At 38.9% G+C, this 17564-nt stretch overlaps 1 protein-coding gene across 2 annotated transcripts in view; it reads right to left on the bottom strand.

The window, feature by feature from the left end:
* Nucleotides 1-1210: 1210 nt before the first annotated feature.
* MTHFD2L (methylenetetrahydrofolate dehydrogenase (NADP+ dependent) 2 like) overlaps nt 1211-17564 on the bottom strand; it is a 41977-nt gene continuing 25623 nt past the window's right edge. Inside the window, exons 5-8 of one of the 2 annotated variants that reach the window (XR_004000741.1) lie at nt 16148-16240; nt 11487-11612; nt 4421-4531; nt 2697-2746 (exon numbers count right to left, since the gene is read on the bottom strand). Coding sequence is in view for 1 of the 2 variants with exons in the window: in XM_030565230.1 (XP_030421090.1) it covers nt 2634-2746; nt 11487-11612; nt 16148-16240 (332 nt within the window). In the remaining variant the exon portion in view is untranslated. Of the gene's footprint in view, nt 2747-4420; nt 4532-11486; nt 11613-16147; nt 16241-17564 lie in introns of both variants that reach the window. The other variant, XM_030565230.1, reaches the window with a different exon arrangement.

Below are 17564 nucleotides of genomic sequence, written 5' to 3'. Positions count from 1 at the left end.
TGATTTATTGCGTCTAGACGAGACGCGATAAGTTAATCCCCGATAGATCAATTACTACCCGCCGATCCAGCGGGTAGTATAGACATACCCTAAAAGGATACTGTCGTACATCTCACAGTGTCAGGTTATTCCTCTGTGTTGTTCCTCTCAGTGACCCATGGGATTAGATTCAGGAGCTTCACTTGTCAGGAGGCAAATGGCGTGTTAGCCTTGCCCAATCTAATTCACTCTCCTGGGAATGCCTTACAGCCAGGAGGTTTTGATCCTTGTCAGGTGTGCTGAGTCACTGCACACCTGAATACTCATGGGGTGCAGCTTGTGTTTTATGCCTAGGTGGGCAACGCAGGCTAATAAATCACAATTCAGGAGGATAGCTGGATCAAGCAAGCTTAATTTTCTTTATCTAGCCATCCATCCACCTACCCACACAATAGAAACTTAATTGTACTAGTACCCACAAGGTGGCTTCTTCATTATCAGTAGGTTCAATAGGATTGTATCCTTATATCCTGATCCTGCAAACACTTATGTGTGCATTTAAATGTAAGCACGTGCCTAAGGCTAGGTCTGCACTACTGTACTGCTGCAGCTGTGTCGCTGTAAGGTCTTTGTGTAGCCGCTCTCCTGCTGGCATAATTAAACATAGTGGTAGCTATGTTGGCAGAAGAGCATCTCCCGCAAACATAGCACTGTCCACTGGTGCTTTTGTTGGCAAAACCTGTGTCGGTCTGGGGTACGTTTTTTCACAGCCTTGACAGACAAAAAGATTTGCCGACAAAAGTGCTAGTATAGACAAAGCCTAAGTGTATGCAGGACTGGGACATGATTTGTACGTGGTTGTTGGACACTGTTTATGCCTTAGGCGTCAAGTGTTCTTCCTGTAAAAAACACATTACAGAAATGATCAGTTTATTCCATTCATTTGGCACAACAGTTTTATTTACTTCCTTGGTTTATGCTATTTTGACCACCATTGATTTTTCTAAATATGTAGAAAAAAATGTTAGCAGAAATATAAATACCTTCACTTTTCATTTTTGTATTTTATATACATTTAACAAAAATAGCAGGTGTCTGGGGTTTAAAAACTAAACAGAAAAAACTATCATAAGAAAAATCAGTACAAATGTAACTTTCCAACTTTTTTTTTTATTGTAGAAAGTACATTTTTGTAATTGAAGAAATATTCAGCATTATATTTGGGCTTTTTTTCATTCAGGCAATCTACAAACTACTGGCAAGCATCAATGGCTCTTGATTAGACTAAATAATCAAAACCCTCTCTACTGAGATTCAGAGATGTAAACAATGGCCCAATCTGACACCAACTGACGTCAGTCGAGCTAGAGTGGGCCCTCAGTGTTAATCATATATGCAATCATCATCAGAATGGCATCATCACTGGCATTCCCATTTTAATTTTACATCACATTGATTACTCTAATCCAGTTTTTGAACTGACTCTCTCTCTCTCATTGAATAAGTGAGCATCAACATTTTTATTCCTTTTTTAAATGCAGATAAATATTCCCCATTCTCCCAAGTTTGCCTCTTATTTTTATAGCAGTAGTGTCCTCTTCCCAATGTCACTCTTCTTTGGTCACTAAAGTTAATAGCAAAACTCCCATGGAACCAGGATTGGGCCTTATGGCAGAGACTAAGAACATGAGCTGATCACAGGAGGGAAGAGGGAATGCAGTTCATAGTTTTAACACAACTATTTCATTCTGGATGATCTTTTTCTCCTCTTTTATGTTACCAACGACACATTTCTATAGTAGGTTTTACTATAGATTTATTAATCCCAATCCTGATCTTGCTAAGTGAGCCATGCATGGTCACATCATAGGACCAGGGCATATCAAACACTGAGCATGCTTAAAAAGAAACACAACACACTGCATGTGTATCAACACATTTGGCTAATGAACCCTGGATTCTGAAGGAGACAAATTCTGGTTTCCATTCTAGTGCACATAGCTCCCACTGACTTCTGGGTATGTAGATAAGGTCAGAATTTGGCCTCTGGTGTATAAGCTCATTTTAATTTAAAAAATATACATGCTGAATGTGAGCCCTTCATGATTTCAGCATGACTGGCATGCAGTTGAATCTTAGGTTTGAATCTTGCATTACTTGGGCATGCAAAATTCTACTGACATCAACAGACGTTTTGGATTTGCAAGGAATTCAAGATTTAGAATAAAATTTTCAAAAGTGTATAAGTGACTTGGGAGCCTAAGTTCAATTTTCAAAAAGTGATTTAGCATTTAGGAGCTTAAGCGTCATTAACTTTCAATGAAGTTTAGGGTCCTAACTGACTAAGTCACTTTTGAAAATAGGACTTAAGAGTAAAATGTTCAAAAGCATATTTTTTTTTATAAACAAGTTTGACTCACAGAACAACAATACACATGTGAAAGCTGTGACTGAACTTTGTTTTACTCACAATTCAGCTGCAGGAGGTAACAGAAAGTATTGCAACATTTTGTAAATCATCATCAGATTCATAATATTTTACATGAAAAAATAAATACAATGTAGAAATAAATATATTTGTAGTAAAAAATAAATGTTTTATGCATCAATAAATAGAATGACTTGGATTCATTTTTTAGTGTAGCAGTAGCTCTCTAGTAAATGAGCTTTTTAGCAGTAATGAGTGTGTTCTTCAAGAGCATGGCCACAGTCATAGGTCCTACTCCTCCTGGGACTGGAGTGATAAAGCCCGCTTTCTTCTTTACCTCTAATATAAACAGAAAAAAGATACGACTGTAAGAATATTTCCAAATAATATATTTTCAAAAGCTCAGGAAAGTTTGGGAATCTCACTTTGAAAATAAAAAAGGAAGTCCAAGTCACCTGTGCATCTGGTGGATGGAATTACAGATGGGCTTCCACCACCACTGTTCTAAAAACGTATAAACAGCAGGGCTTCAGCTGAGGTTTGAGTCCTCTGTCTCAACCTGGCCTACCGCCTGTGGCCAGAATACTTAGGTCTGGTCTACACTGAAGGTGGAGATCGATCTAAGTTACGGAACTTCAGCTATGTGAATAACGCAGCTGAAGTCGACGCACTTAGATCTACTTACCATGGGCGTCTTCACTGCAGCAAGTTGACTGCTGATGCTCCCCTGTCAACTCCGGAGTACCAGTGTTGACAGGAGAGTGCTTGGCAGTCAGTTTATCGCGTCTTCACTAGACGCGATAAATCGACCCCTGCTGGATTGATCGCTCTGGAGGTAAGTGTAGACATGTAGTGTCCATCAAAGGGAAGGGAGGAGTAAAAAGAGAGCTGAATTTACTGGCTAACATGGCTTAGAGAGCTGGGATAAGACTGAAAAACAAAGTTGGGGCTGAATGGATAGAGCGTCTCAAGTAATAAATACTCACGGGCGTCATCAGTTTTACATAATTAGTTTCCTCAGAGGAGGCTGCTGAAAACCACACCAGCAATCCAGTCACAAACCATGAAACATAACTCCTCCCCCTGCAGGGTTAGGACATTCTTTCATTATTTGTGAGACATACTAAGGCAGCGTCCTGGACATTTCAAAGAACAGCCTTTAAGGACACAGGAGAAATGGAGAACAGTGTCATGTTAACCTGTTGGCATGGGAGATGGAATTTCTTGGCACAATGTGCTACTTATATATTTTGCATAAGGTTAACCATTGGAACTCCAGGCTAACCACTTGCAGAGGAATCATTTAACTTTTGGAAAACCCATCAAATGATGGAATGCAATCAACACATTATGTACTAGTTGTGGTTATTCTACATGGCAAGTCTATTTCTGCACTCAAAAGTCCAGACTGCCGCAGAGCTTGTGATTTTTTTAAGGTTATACATTTTCACCTCTCCACTACCTGCCTCAGAACTGGCAGTGCTAGCTCTTAAGGAATTGCCAGAAAAATCAAACCCTGTTATTTCTGCCAAATGCATGAAACAGAATAGAGGAGTGAAGTGGAATTGCTAAACAGCATTTGCCACTGAGTTGGGCTCTGCATAGCATGTGGACTCTGTTGGAGAACAGTTTGGGAAAGGAACCTATTCACAGCATATATACAAGGATTAAGAAGGAAGTGTCTTTTTTTTTCCTAAATGGACCATGTTCATCTCTGATGTAAGTGGGAATATCCCACCAAAGTCAATAATGGGCTGAAATTGCACCATTATTTTCAAATTAAGCATTATATGAGATCCATGGAGATTAAGGGCTAGAAAATTAGGCAGCTAAAATATGAGGAATAAAGTTACTTGACAATACTACTGATAAATTAAATGTACATGGATCTGGTGTTCAACTGATGAGTAAAATGAAAGATTTTAGAAAACCATTGAGAGGAAATGAAGGGTTGCTATTAATTATTTTCTAGCTGTTTTTTTGTAACGAACAATTGACTACGAATGAAGATACCTCTCCATACTATTTTTTGCAGTTAGGGTCTGATGCTGCATCCGTTGATGTAATTGACAAAGTTCCCATTGAGTTCAGTAGCGCCAAATCAACCCCTTATTGAGGCGAAATCTAGAAGTGGTAATTAAAGTTGACAGAGTTTTAATTACGCCATTGATTGATGCCATCAGACATGCTAAAAGCTTTTTGAAAGGTAAACATAAACTGCAATGTGTTTTTTTGCTTATCTTATACAATAAGAATGAATTTGATGAAATATGACAGTCACTCTTAAAATTCTCGGATACATGATATGCCTTTTCTTTCATTAGTTTTATAATTTTGAACGAATTCCTACTCATTTTTTGATTGAATTTGGTGTGTTCATTTAGTCAAGTTATCACTGCACTGTCCCAACCAATGTCATAATCACTGTACCCGGGCCTGAAGTAATATTAGCCCATATCAAGACTGTTATCCTGTATTGCGAAGTAACGCAATGTTAATTAAAACAGAATGTATCTTAAATGGATATATTTCAAGTGGTAATATTTCATGGTTTTCTCTGTGGTACTATTCAGAATGCAATTCATGCCATCTTATTTACAAAGAGATGCAATATACAACCTGAAGATGTTTTTCCTGTAGAAAGCTTAGCAATGAAAAATCATGCATAGTATTAATTAATTACCTGAAGTGCTGGTGTCCCTGTTAGGACTAAATGCATGAGGTGCTGTTTTTCCCAGATGCTGGGCAGTTTCTTTTCTTGCACTGTATGTTAGGTACTGTATATTGTGTTATGTACTGTATCATTATCCTGCATCTGAGTGGGACAGAGGTTTACTTTTATACTGGCTTACATAACTACCGGCCTAGGATCAGTTTGCAAAGGACAGGCAAAGGGCCACATAGGTGACCAAGTAAAGCCATCTAAAAATGAGTTTGCCCTTACAAAAGGGTGATTGCAGACTGGTAAATCCCTAGCTAGAGGAGTAAATGGGGATGTGTTGAATGCATTTTTTGCAGACAAACTTCGGTGCCCAGATCTGAAAATTTGGCCCTGAAAGTTCTAAGGAGATTTGGTTTGACTGTGCAGCTTGATAAATAAATGTGCAGTTTCTGAGCTGGCGTTTGAATATGACTGCCCAATCAGCCACAAATGATGTGTGGCATTGCCAATTACTTTGTCTCACCTTCACTTTTAGATGATGTAAAAGCTTTAGCCTCTGAATCTGCTTTAACTGCATGAAGACTCCTGAAACACACAGTGTCCTAAGCACTTATTTGGCAGTCTGGAAAAAGCCAATGTTCTAATTAAGCACCTAAGGGGAACGAGTTGCCATTTTGAAGCGTCTTTAGAACTTTAAAATATCTCTTTGATTCTTAACAAGAAATGAAAAACAAATTGTTTCCTTGACAAACAGGATCCTCTACTTTGGAAACAGTCTTCATTTGCTAGGTTCCTTTAAAGTTAAGAACTTCAGACACTGAAGAGGATTAATCACACAATCTAAGAGTAGATGATAGTGCTCTTAAGCCCCAAACTAGACTCACTCTTGTCAACAACAGCTAGATACAAACATAACTTCATTCTTTGAACTGAACATTTATGGGTAACAGTCTCAAGGAAAAAGAACAAGAGTACTTGTGGCACCTTAGAGACTAACAAATTTATTTCAGCATGAGCTTTCGTGAGCTACAGCTCACTTCTTCAGATGCACAGAATGGATGTCCGTTCTGTGAATCTGAAGAAGTGAGCTGTAGCTCACGAAAGCTCATGCTGTATATTTGTTAGCCTCTAAGGTGCCACAAGTACTCTTGTTCTTTTTGTGGATACAGAATAACACGGCTGCTACTCTGAAACCAGTCTCAAGGAACAGTCTGCAACTTTTGCAGCTCAAAAGTTGATCTGGGTACAACAGTCACAGGAGCATTTTGGCACAAACATTACGTTTAGCACTTTATTTACTCCAAATTGTCATTAATTTAAAATGCAACTTTTCCATTATATATTTCACACGCAGTACTATTTTTTCCCTATGTGAACATCTACGCTGTGATTTGCCACTTTGTACAGTAGTTGCACACCAGTGTAACTCCATTGTTTCTAATGGAGCTACTTCTGATTTATGAAGGTGAAAGTGAAAGGAATGCGGGCCCACAAAATCTGTTCTACGATCTGATCTACCTAGCAAGCTATTCGTGCACTGCCTAGCACCATAGCATGTAGGTGCTTTGTAAAGTAATTAGGAAGAAGCATTCATTGTCTGCCCACATTAACTCTACTCCTCCCATGGGTGGAAAGGAAATGTATCAAAGTGTTGGTTTTTAGGAGGAAAGTTTGTATTTGTTGCTCTGTTTCTGTATGTTTAGGTCAATATATAGTCTTTGTTGAACATATGTTGCTCTGAAAGGGGAAACACATAGACTCAACCTGATCTCCAGTGTGTAAGATGTTCCACCACCAAGAGCCTCAATCCACGTGGTAGAGATGCTTGCAGATATTGGCCAATTTTTCAAAACATCCACTAATGTTGGATGCCCTACCTCAGACCCTTAGGGTATGTCTACACAAGGAGTGCTATACTTGTATACTAGCCTGGCAAACCACTCCTAGTGTGAACGCAGCTTATACTGGCAAAACTGAGCTTTTACCAGTATAGCTGAGTTTGTTTGGGAGTGAAAGGGTGGGTAGGGGGGCTAGAATAAGCTATAATGGCAGAAGCTCAGTTTTGCCAATATAGGGTTTTTGCAAACACAGCTCTGTCAGGGGTCACACCTCATCACACTCCTGACCAACATAGCTAGGCCAGCAGAAGTTTGTTGTGTGGAGATAAGGCCTGATTTTCAGAGGTGCTGAGTACCCATGGCTATCATTGCCTTCAACAGGAGCCGTCTCCTTTGGTCCAAAAGTGAAGAGCCAAACACACCAGGACCACCTGAGTGAGAAAGCGTGTGCGTTTGAGCAATGTCTGGATATAACAATATATTTAAGAGGTTTGGGGTGTAGTAAGCACACAGAGCTAAATTAAGCATTGGTGTACACACTAAAGGCAATGGATTAACAGCTGTTTACATCAGGATTAAATTTGGTTCAGAGACCCAAGAGACAATCTGGATGGAAAGAGTCAGTCCTGGTCCTGCTTGGAAGTCCACAGATAATTTCACATTGTCTCTGTACTTGGACCAACTAAGACCAGCTGAGAACAGATATGGTGTGCATCTCTGCATGGTCAGAAACTCTGGATGTTTTGTAGAAAATAGGCTATGGGTACTTCAAAAACTGTTGCAGCCATCAAATTTACTATCTGCTGCAAAATCCTTATTGACATATGGAGGCTCTGCTGCAGCCTTCCTGCCAAATCTATGATATCCCAGACTCTGGAAGAAGGAAGGAAAAAGAAGACTTTTAGCTGAGCCACATGAGAAACACCAGGAAGTTATCAGCAAATGTCAGGTTATCTCAGGCACATTAGAAGTCACTATTGAGAAAAGACCCAACCTGAACTTTGGGGTTGGGGTTCACTTGCAAATCAGATACAAGAGGGGAGGTTTTCAAAAGCACCTAAGGGAATTAGGAGCACAAGTCTCACTGACAGTCAGTGGAACTTGTGCTCTTAAGTCCCTCAGGTGGTTTTGAAAATCTCCCCCAGGACTAATAGGGGAAATACTTAAAAACTCAAACACAGTGATTAGGCCCTTTGACATCAATTCATGTACATGGAATAGTTGGTACACGATCAAATGCTGCATAAAGCCCATTGTGTTGGGCCTGCACCAAAATACTTATTCCTCTTTTGAAACTTACTAAGCTATTTACTTTAATGATACTCTGTGGAAGTGAGTGCCACAGGCTAATTATATAATGTTTTGTATGTTGCACAACTATTCCCTAGTACAATTTTTATGTTTGTTTCCTCGGAGTCCCTTCAGATGTCTGTTTTATCCTTATATTCTGGGAAGAGTAAGCATGAACACCCACATGATGTTGATCCTCATCTCTGCTCAAATGTGAAACTTGAAAGCTTTGTTTTGGTATCATTTCTTTGAGCATAAAGATAAATTTTATAAGTACCATAAAGTAAAACTTTATAAGATCTTCCAAAAGAGATGTAGAGAGTAATCCTGAACTCCCTCCAGCAGAGGTAGGAATTCACCCCACTGTCCACTTTTAAAGCATTTAAAGCTTCCTTTAGTTTAAAATAGCATCCTTCAATATTTATAAAGCAGGGAATCCAAGATGTTAGTTGTGATGTGGCAAATGAAGTTTCCACCGTGCTGTTAAAGGTGATCTCAAATCATACTGCTTGATTAATCCAAGCCATATTTATATATTTTTCTTATAAAGGAAATTTAAATTTGCATTGCCCAAATGAGAATTAATGCCTCACTTTCTATTCCAGTGCACATTTTTCTATGTCAAGGATGGTTTAATAGCAGGGAACAGCTGAGATCAGGGAGGGTGGCAGGATGGAGCCAGGTGACACTTTAAACTCTTACTGCATATTACTGCTGGCCATTTAAAGCATTTTATACTCAACTGTTAAAAAAAAATCAGATGTGTATAAATATGAATTCAGCCAAATGGTCAGATTTGTATACTAACTGATTATAATTCAGAGAATCATTAAGTTAATTCTCAGTACAATACTTTTCTCAGTTTAAGATACTGTTGGTAAAAACACACATGTAACTTAAACACATTAAATAAAAATGCAAATATCTAATAACTCAGATTGTGATAACTATATCATTTTCAATTGATATAATGGCTTGCTCCACTTCTTAACTGCTAAATCAAATAATTTGCATGTAAATGTTTTACTTTACAGCCTATATGCATCAGATTGTTGCTGGTTCATTAGTATCGGTGAAAGTTTCACTAAATCATTAATAAAAACAAAACAATCTCCCCATGGCAATGTGCAGCTAAGTACTACCTGTAACTTCAGTGGCATAACCCAAGTTAACAAAGTTCCTCCCTCCTTCTGGGATCTTCCCTCACTCCAGGTAAAATCCTGAGGAACAACCCACAGCAGAACTTGTCAAGACATACACAGCACAGTAATATGTCTTTATGTACAGAAACTTTGAATGATGACCTGGCCATCCGGATATAGCTTTATATTATATTCCGATTTCACAGTAGCAGCCGTGTTAGTCTGTATCAGCAAAAACAACAAGGAGTAAGTACTTGTGGTACCTTAGAGATTAACAAATGTATTTGGGCATAAGTTTTCATGGGCTAAAACCCACTTTAGCCTGCAAAAGCTTATGCCCAAATAAATTTGTTAGTCTCTAAGATGCTACAAGTACTCCTCGTTGTTTTTATTATATTCAGAGTGTCAGACAAACTTTTTAAGAAATCAAGAGAAATGTGGCACACAAATTTAAGACGTGTTTCTGCAAATCATGTTTCCTTGTATATACTAGTAGTTTGTGGAACTTTTGCTTACTATATTTTGTTGCAGTTCTGAACAGCATCTGCTATGTAACATTTCTTGTACCATTTTACCATCTTTTACTTACTACCATACAAAGCAGCAAGTGAAGAGAGCATTTTACTACAATTGTATTTTCACAATAATTTCCTGTATATCTCTATTTTAAACGTGCAGTTATACATATGCACATACACCTCTACCTCGATATAACGCTGTCCTCGGGAGCCAAAAAATCTTATTGCGTTATATCCGAATTTGTGTTATATCGGATGGCGTTATATCGGGGTAGAGGTGTACATGTCTAAAATATATCTAGAAGCAAGCCTGTTGCTCTACTCATGAGAGTAATTTCATTGACTTTAATATATCTTTATGTGTGAGTAAAGCAAGCAAGCAGGGTTTTGTCTAGTTTATGTATGTGAAGCTCTAGCAGTCCTTTTAAAAACATTTTGAATACAATTGTGCTGTCGGATTGAGAGCCTGTGTGTCAAGACTGGAAAGATTATTTAAAAAAAAAAAGTGAATGAATTTCATGCATATCAAAACGAGGGGCCAACAGCTAGAATGTAAGTGTAAGCTTCCCACACACAGCTCTGCCAATAAACTTTAATTTTGAACTGTAACAATCCTGCTAGTCCAGTCTAGAACTTCTTTTGAGCAGACATTGTCAATCAAGACATATTGTGCAGTTGTTTGGTAACACATTGCACAAAAAAGGACACTAACATGAGATCAATGTGCACATTGTCATTTATGATCTAAGATAGGATTGTTTGCACCCAGATTTTCAGGATCAAAAGATTTATATACAGCAAGTCTTAGCACGGAGAAAATTACTTAAGCAAAATTAATATTTTAAAATATGAGTTTCCAGCGGAAGTGCAGAAAGATCCTTGATAACAGAAGCTTGACCAGTGATGCTGTAATATATACTCTACGCAATTGGAGTCGCTAAACTTATAGAGGAGGTCTGGGAACTGCTTTCTCTAAGGCCTGGTCTACACTATGGTGGGGGGGGGGGGGGCGGAAATCGATCTAAGTTATGCAACTTCAGCTACGTGACTAATGTAGCTGCAGTCAACGTACTTAGACCCACTTACTGCAGTGTCTTCGCTGGGGTGAGTCGACTGCTACCGCTCCCCCGTTGACTCCGCCTTCGCCTCTCGCCAAGCTGGAGTACAGGAGTCAACGGGAGAGCGTTCGGGGCTTGATTTGTCGCATCTAGACTAGACGAAATAAATCGATCCCCACTGGATCGATCGCTGCCCGCCGATCTGGCCGGTAGTGAAGACATACCCTTAGTGGTCTTGGACACAAGATGCCTAAAGGGAGCAGGGAAACTTGGGGAGGAAGAGGCACCACAGCCCTTTGCCATCGCTTCCCCTCAACCTGTCATCAGTGCTGGCATGCATTTTATAATTATACCTCCCAATTTCCTTTAAACCCAGTTATACTTGGGCTCTTTATTAATAGAGTATGTATTAAGTTTAGATACAACTTCTTGCTTCTTCAATACACTTCTTCAGGTGAGGGGAAAAGATTTGATTTGACAAATTAATTTAACCTTCTCATTTTTAAAATAACCAAATACCTTAAACCCAACTTATCTAGTCCTTTTATATCAGGAGGGGTATTTTTCTTACCTTGAAAGTCCACATCCCCTACTAATTTGGTTTTCCCTGTCAGAGGGTCATGGATATGATTAATGCCTACGTCAATCACAGCTGCACCTTCTTTAACCATATCAGCTGTAATCAACTTTGGAATACCTGAAATCATCAAGAAATATTTGATTAACGCAGCCAGATACAGAACTAAGTTATCTGCTCTTAATTATAGAAAAGGCAGGAAAAAATTGGGTTTATTTTTTCAGCATCTTTGTCATAGCTCTGATACACAGAAAACACTATGGTTTTAACTACATTTTGAGGATCAGAAACAAAGTTGATGTCAAGAGGCTGTGTCTACAGTGAGCAAATAATTTGAATTAGGCTATGTGAGATCCTATTTCTACAGGACATCATTGGATTATTTGATTTTCCATATATTTAATTGTTAAATACTTGACATTCTAGCCATTTACCTGAACAGTGTACAATACTATTTACGTAACATTGCTGACACAAATTTTACTATTCTAGAAGCAGATAAAATATCGCAACTGTTCAACATCTACATGCAGCCACTAGGAGATCTAGCAAGACACTATGGACTCAAGATATGCAGGTGACACACATCTCTATCTTTCACTATATATGAAAACACCACGGTCACCAAGCTAACCCTTGACTGAGATCAGTTCATGGATGAAGAACAACTACTTGATGGATGATGACCTGGTCTCAGTAAAATATAGTTTCATCAACTTCTAGCTGGACTACAGCAGTGCAATTAATCTGAGGATGAAGCCCTCAGCAACTGAGAAATTCCAACCTAACTCAAGCGCATGGTGCATGTCTTCAACCAGCCATCACTAATAAAAACAACTTAATACACGTAAAAAGAAAAACTCACATAATTCCCCTCAGCTCAGAGAGGAGATGGGAGACAGAGAAAACTACACATGACAATGATAGTTACATCACTTAAAACACTATACTGGAAGATACTACGGTGATGAACAGAATGGAAAGTTATCTCAGTATTTGCAGTTTTAGCTAAACTTCCTTATAATCATGAGAGGAAATCATTAGAATTCTGCAAATACCAAGGCTGTTATCCAAAGTAATTGGTAAGTATAAGGGTGACCTCTTTGTAGACAGCCTGATCTTACTCCCATTGAAGACAACAGCAAAACTCTTTTGATGTCAATGAGAGCAGGAATGGTCCATAAAGACTTTCTTCTTTGCAAGGATTTTCATCAGAAGGAGCTTGATTTTAACACCCAGACTTGTGCAGAGAGATGACTGCTCTAATCCGGCCTCTAGGCTCTGCTAAAATTCAACATAAGCTCTTTGAACCATTTCAACAATTCTCTTTGATGTGGAGAAAAGCCCTACCTCTCACGAACACAATTTTAGTGCCATCTTTTTTAACTGTGTTCCAATATTTAAATCAACTTTATAGTGTTTTATATTTTTAATTTAACTTATTGCTATGGCTTTAGAGACAATCACAACAGATCTGACTAGTCATCAGCTCACTCCTGGCTAGGCAAATAGTTAACTAACAGTTAAGACAACTGTTAAGACAAATACTATATGACACTAAACCATTATGTGCTATTGAGGAATAAAGTATAGAAATACTTGTACATTACCTACGTATTATATTTTACATGATCTAATCAGAATAACACTCAAACTACCCAAAGCCATTTCCAAAGTTTCTTACCTATTACATTATAGAACCCCCCGCTTTTTAAATGAGAAGACATTCCATCTTTAAAATAAAATACAGTCTTGCTTCATGAGTTCTGGGGACACCTTCACTCACTTGATGCTGACACTGTTTAGTAATATGGTCATTCTAATACTCTAAAACAGAACATCTGCAGTACCCCTCAGAGATATATATTGTAATAGGTTTCTCCTCTCCCACTAGCCAGGTCACAGGCAGGAATGGTTTGAGACAGCTGTGGGGGGCGGGAGAATAGAAAGCAAAAGTGAGTGTTTCTGGATGCAAGCAGTTTTAGGGGAGAAAGGGACTGCTGTATAAGAGATAGGTGATACAACATTTCTCTCTATATATTCTATATGGATGAGCTTGAAAAGTGTTGAAAGAAGCAAATTTTCTAATATACTTTTCAGTAATGTTGAGAGACGCTGGCCTATGTCTATTTCATCAACTGTTGCACAATAAACCGCAAGTTGTACTGGTAATAGGACAACTCCACAATTTTATGGGGGAAATTATCTGAGTGGCATAGGGATAAAGGCATTCTCTACAACTCTTATTAAAGCTAACAGGATTCGCACAGCTAAATCCTTTACAGAAAGGTTTGACAACATGCCCCATCAATAGAGTAATACTGAAACTGAACAAAACAAAAAAAATCACCTCCTCCAGAACAAAATTAATAAAGTTATTTAATTCAGCCTCAGTGCAGAGGGCTGGACTAGATAACTCTTGAGATCGCTTCTGAACCTACATTTCTAGGATTCTGTGATTTACCAAAGCCTCCTTTGCATACCAACTGCTAGGAGATCACTTTCTCCTAACATGCTTTACTTCTAATATGTGGGAAATTCTTAAATGCATAGGTTTTCCAGAAAAAGCTAATTATCTGTTTTTTCAATATCACAATTTAGGCAGAGCTCTCCTCTGCAAGAAATCTGAAATAGGAACACTTGAGGAAATGAATAAAATGAAGGCTTCAAAAACTAACAATTAAAATGAAGATAGAGTATTGCATCATGAGTAGCATTTATTGCAGAAAAGGAGTCAAACGGGGGGCCAGCCTGCAAGTGGGCTTTCTATAGATGTGTTAGGGAACACACAAGGAGCCTCCTCCCACTGGCACTTCCCACATACAGGCCTGTCACAACTGCAGCCCCACCACAAATGGGGTGGGGAGGAAATAGGTTCATGCCCTGAACTTCCTTCATCCTAGCAGCAGAGCAAGCCAGACACATCAGTGAGAATATTGCACCATTCAAGAGAAAGATGAAGTCTGTACAGTTCCTGTGAACTCAGGGAAACTTAAAGGGATTATGCCTTCCTGAGGCGCTCTCTCTCCCTGAGCTTCCACTGGGGCTGTGCAACTCCATGCCACACCCAATGCAGGACTGTGTGTACTTTGCACAATCTAGCCCAGATATATCTCGTATTGTGCAATGAGTGTTGTATCATGTTCTTGTAACACAGGGGTTCTCAAACTGGGGGTCGGGTCCCCCTCAGGGTGTTGTGAGGTTATTATGTGGGGGGTCGCGAGCGGTCAGCCTCCACCCCAAAGCCTGCTTTGCCTCCAGGATATATAATGATGTTAAATATATAAAAAAGTGTTTTTTAATTTATAAGGGGGGGGTCACACTCAGAGACTTGCTATGTGAAAGGGGTCACCAGTACAAAAGTTTGAGAATCACTGTTCTAATAGGTGACATGAAGAAAAACTGTAAGGAGCAGGTATTGCTGAATTGGCACTGAACGCAGTTTAACTGCAAGCATAGCCAACAACTAACTTTGTTCAGAAGCTGTGATTAAACCCTGACAGTAAGTTCTGATGAACTACTAAGAAGCATTTATCTACACAGACATGCTAAAGAAAATGATTCCACATCCTTTATTATTTTTCACTTACAGTTGTGAATTCTGGTTACATGCACAGTCTAGTAATCACCATGTTGGAGATCTGAGATTAAGACCCGAGTTTATTTTCTTGCTCCTAAACTGGCACGTGAAGTGCATTTAGCCTGTCAGAGAAAGCAGCACCTCACTTCACACTTGAACAGAAATGATAAGCCTAAGAATAATCCAACCCCCTCCCTATTCTTCTGAAAGGCAGTTAGCAAGGCTTGGGGTTTGGAGTGTGGAGGAGTGATGGGGGATGTGAAATGACAAATCCTGTGTACTGCAAGAGGGGCTTGAATGGCCACTGTGGAAAAAAAAAAACAGAAGAATTGCATAGACATTGGCCAAACTTGTTTCTAATGTTGTTAGGATGTATATTAAAAATACCATTAAAGCAAGATTTGCCATCCAAAGTTGGAACTCTGATTAGTTCTTTATTTAGTGAAGAAAGGCCAAATCAAAACACAAGTATTTCTGTCTATATATCTCCAGTAATATCAAACCACTGAACTTTCCAGTTACTAATTATAGAAAATCCATTCTTTCAACAGTCCATTCTTCTATTTCCCTCTTTATACTGCAATTGTACAAAACAAGGATGAATAATACACACATAATACCAAAACAACTGCATTTAATTTGCCAAGACTGCCCTTAATTCTAATAGAGAAAGAAAGGCACTATTGTTACCTGAAGGTGGCCTCCAGCTGATTTAAGGAAACCCTGAATGACTCACCATTTTTGTACAGTACAGAAAATGTTTTAGTTTATATAATTATACCTGTATAAGCTGTGCACTGACTGGTTTCCATTCCTGAGTTCATCCTTAAGCTTCCCTAAGGGGAAGGTGTCATACCTGATGAGAAACTAGCTTATGAATCTACAAATATGAAGGGCAAGAACTGAGGGCCAAATCTCTTCCCTTACTCAAAACAAGCAGACTCACTGAAGCACCCTCAGCAAACATGATCATAACCCACTTAGTTAACATATTTAAAACAGCTAGTTGTAGAAACCGAGTACCTGGTGAATTTTTAATATTTGCCACTGTAGTATTAAGGACACTTAGTATTACCTGCAGCTACTACTATAATGTCAGCTAGTTGGGTATGGATCTTCAGCTGCTCTTTTGGAGTATATCTGTGAGTAATTGTCACTGTAGCATCACCTGTAACGTACAATATTCACAATTAATTGTCATTTAACATGTGGAAACGATTCATTAGATTTTGGTATATTAAGAACACACATTTGATCAAATAAATTCCTGTCTTATGATCTGACACATCATCACACATATTTCTTTTTCATGATCTGACACCCTTTTTCAGCATATGCAGAATGCCATTGCTTGCCTTCCCACATGTACTAAGAAGTGCAACCACATCACTCTCATTCTTCAAAAACATAACCCAGTGCAGTTGTTTAACAGTGTGGACTAAATTCTTTCCTGGGTTAATGTCACTGAGTTTCATGGAATTACATGGGAATGAATCTGGCCTTATGTATCTGTCTTACTAAATGTGATAGAAGTATAGCACTGTAAGACACCTTCACTTATCACAACCTAAAACACTGGATATAAGGGGACTATGTTTATAAGTTTCTCCTCATGTGCCCTTGGCCATTCGTCCCCTTCTGTGCCAACTATACACGTCTCCTGCCATTCTGTGGCACAAATTCTGAGGGAGACTACGGACTTCTCTATGTCTACAACCTGAGGTAACAGCAGAATTACCTTCACATCTCTGCATTTCCCGCAGGTCAGAGTTTAGTTTTCAATGTATGTTTTGGAGAGGCTGGAATATACCAAAAGGGCAACGAGTGGTAATTAATGTTAACAGAAGCAGCATTCATTCTTGTTGATATTTCCCCTCAGATTTGGAAATGGTTCATCATGCAGGAAGGAGACATCCATGGCTCTGCCTCCGTTCTATCCACAAGAGAGCTTGGATTGCATGGGGATTCCTGGCAGCTATGACAGCAATATGGAAGTCTACCACCAAGGATTTTCTGCTTACAAAGCTCTGCCCCTGGCTACCATTAGTTTCATGTTGGGAGCCAGCACATGGAATATCATTGTTGATTGCAGTGGCTCTAGTAGATTTCAGAGAGGAGAGAATTTCTTTAAGAAACATACATGCCCAAAACAATTAACAACACTGTCACTATTTGTATATCTGGTAAAATTCCTATTAGATAGACTTGAGAATGCCTGTCACTGTGCCCACTTAGGGGAAGAAATTAGCCAGACCAAATCACATGGTATTATCAAGTGAGGTATCTTGGCTGTCCTATGCCTTCTTCTCCTAAACCCCAGCCGAAGCACAAAGATAGCTCATCGCACACTGCTCAGACACATATTATTCCATTAATATGGATATCAAAAAAAGTAGAAAGGAAAATGTCTCCCAAATCTCCATGTCTGCTTTTCTTTCATTGCAGATGCAGAAAAGTCTTGTTCCACTATCTCCTGTTACTTGCTGTTAAAC

The sequence above is a fragment of the Gopherus evgoodei genome, chromosome 5 (assembly GCF_007399415.2).
Source record: "Gopherus evgoodei ecotype Sinaloan lineage chromosome 5, rGopEvg1_v1.p, whole genome shotgun sequence".
NCBI lineage: Eukaryota > Metazoa > Chordata > Testudines > Testudinidae > Gopherus > Gopherus evgoodei.
This window is presented reverse-complemented; position numbering and strand designations above follow the sequence as displayed.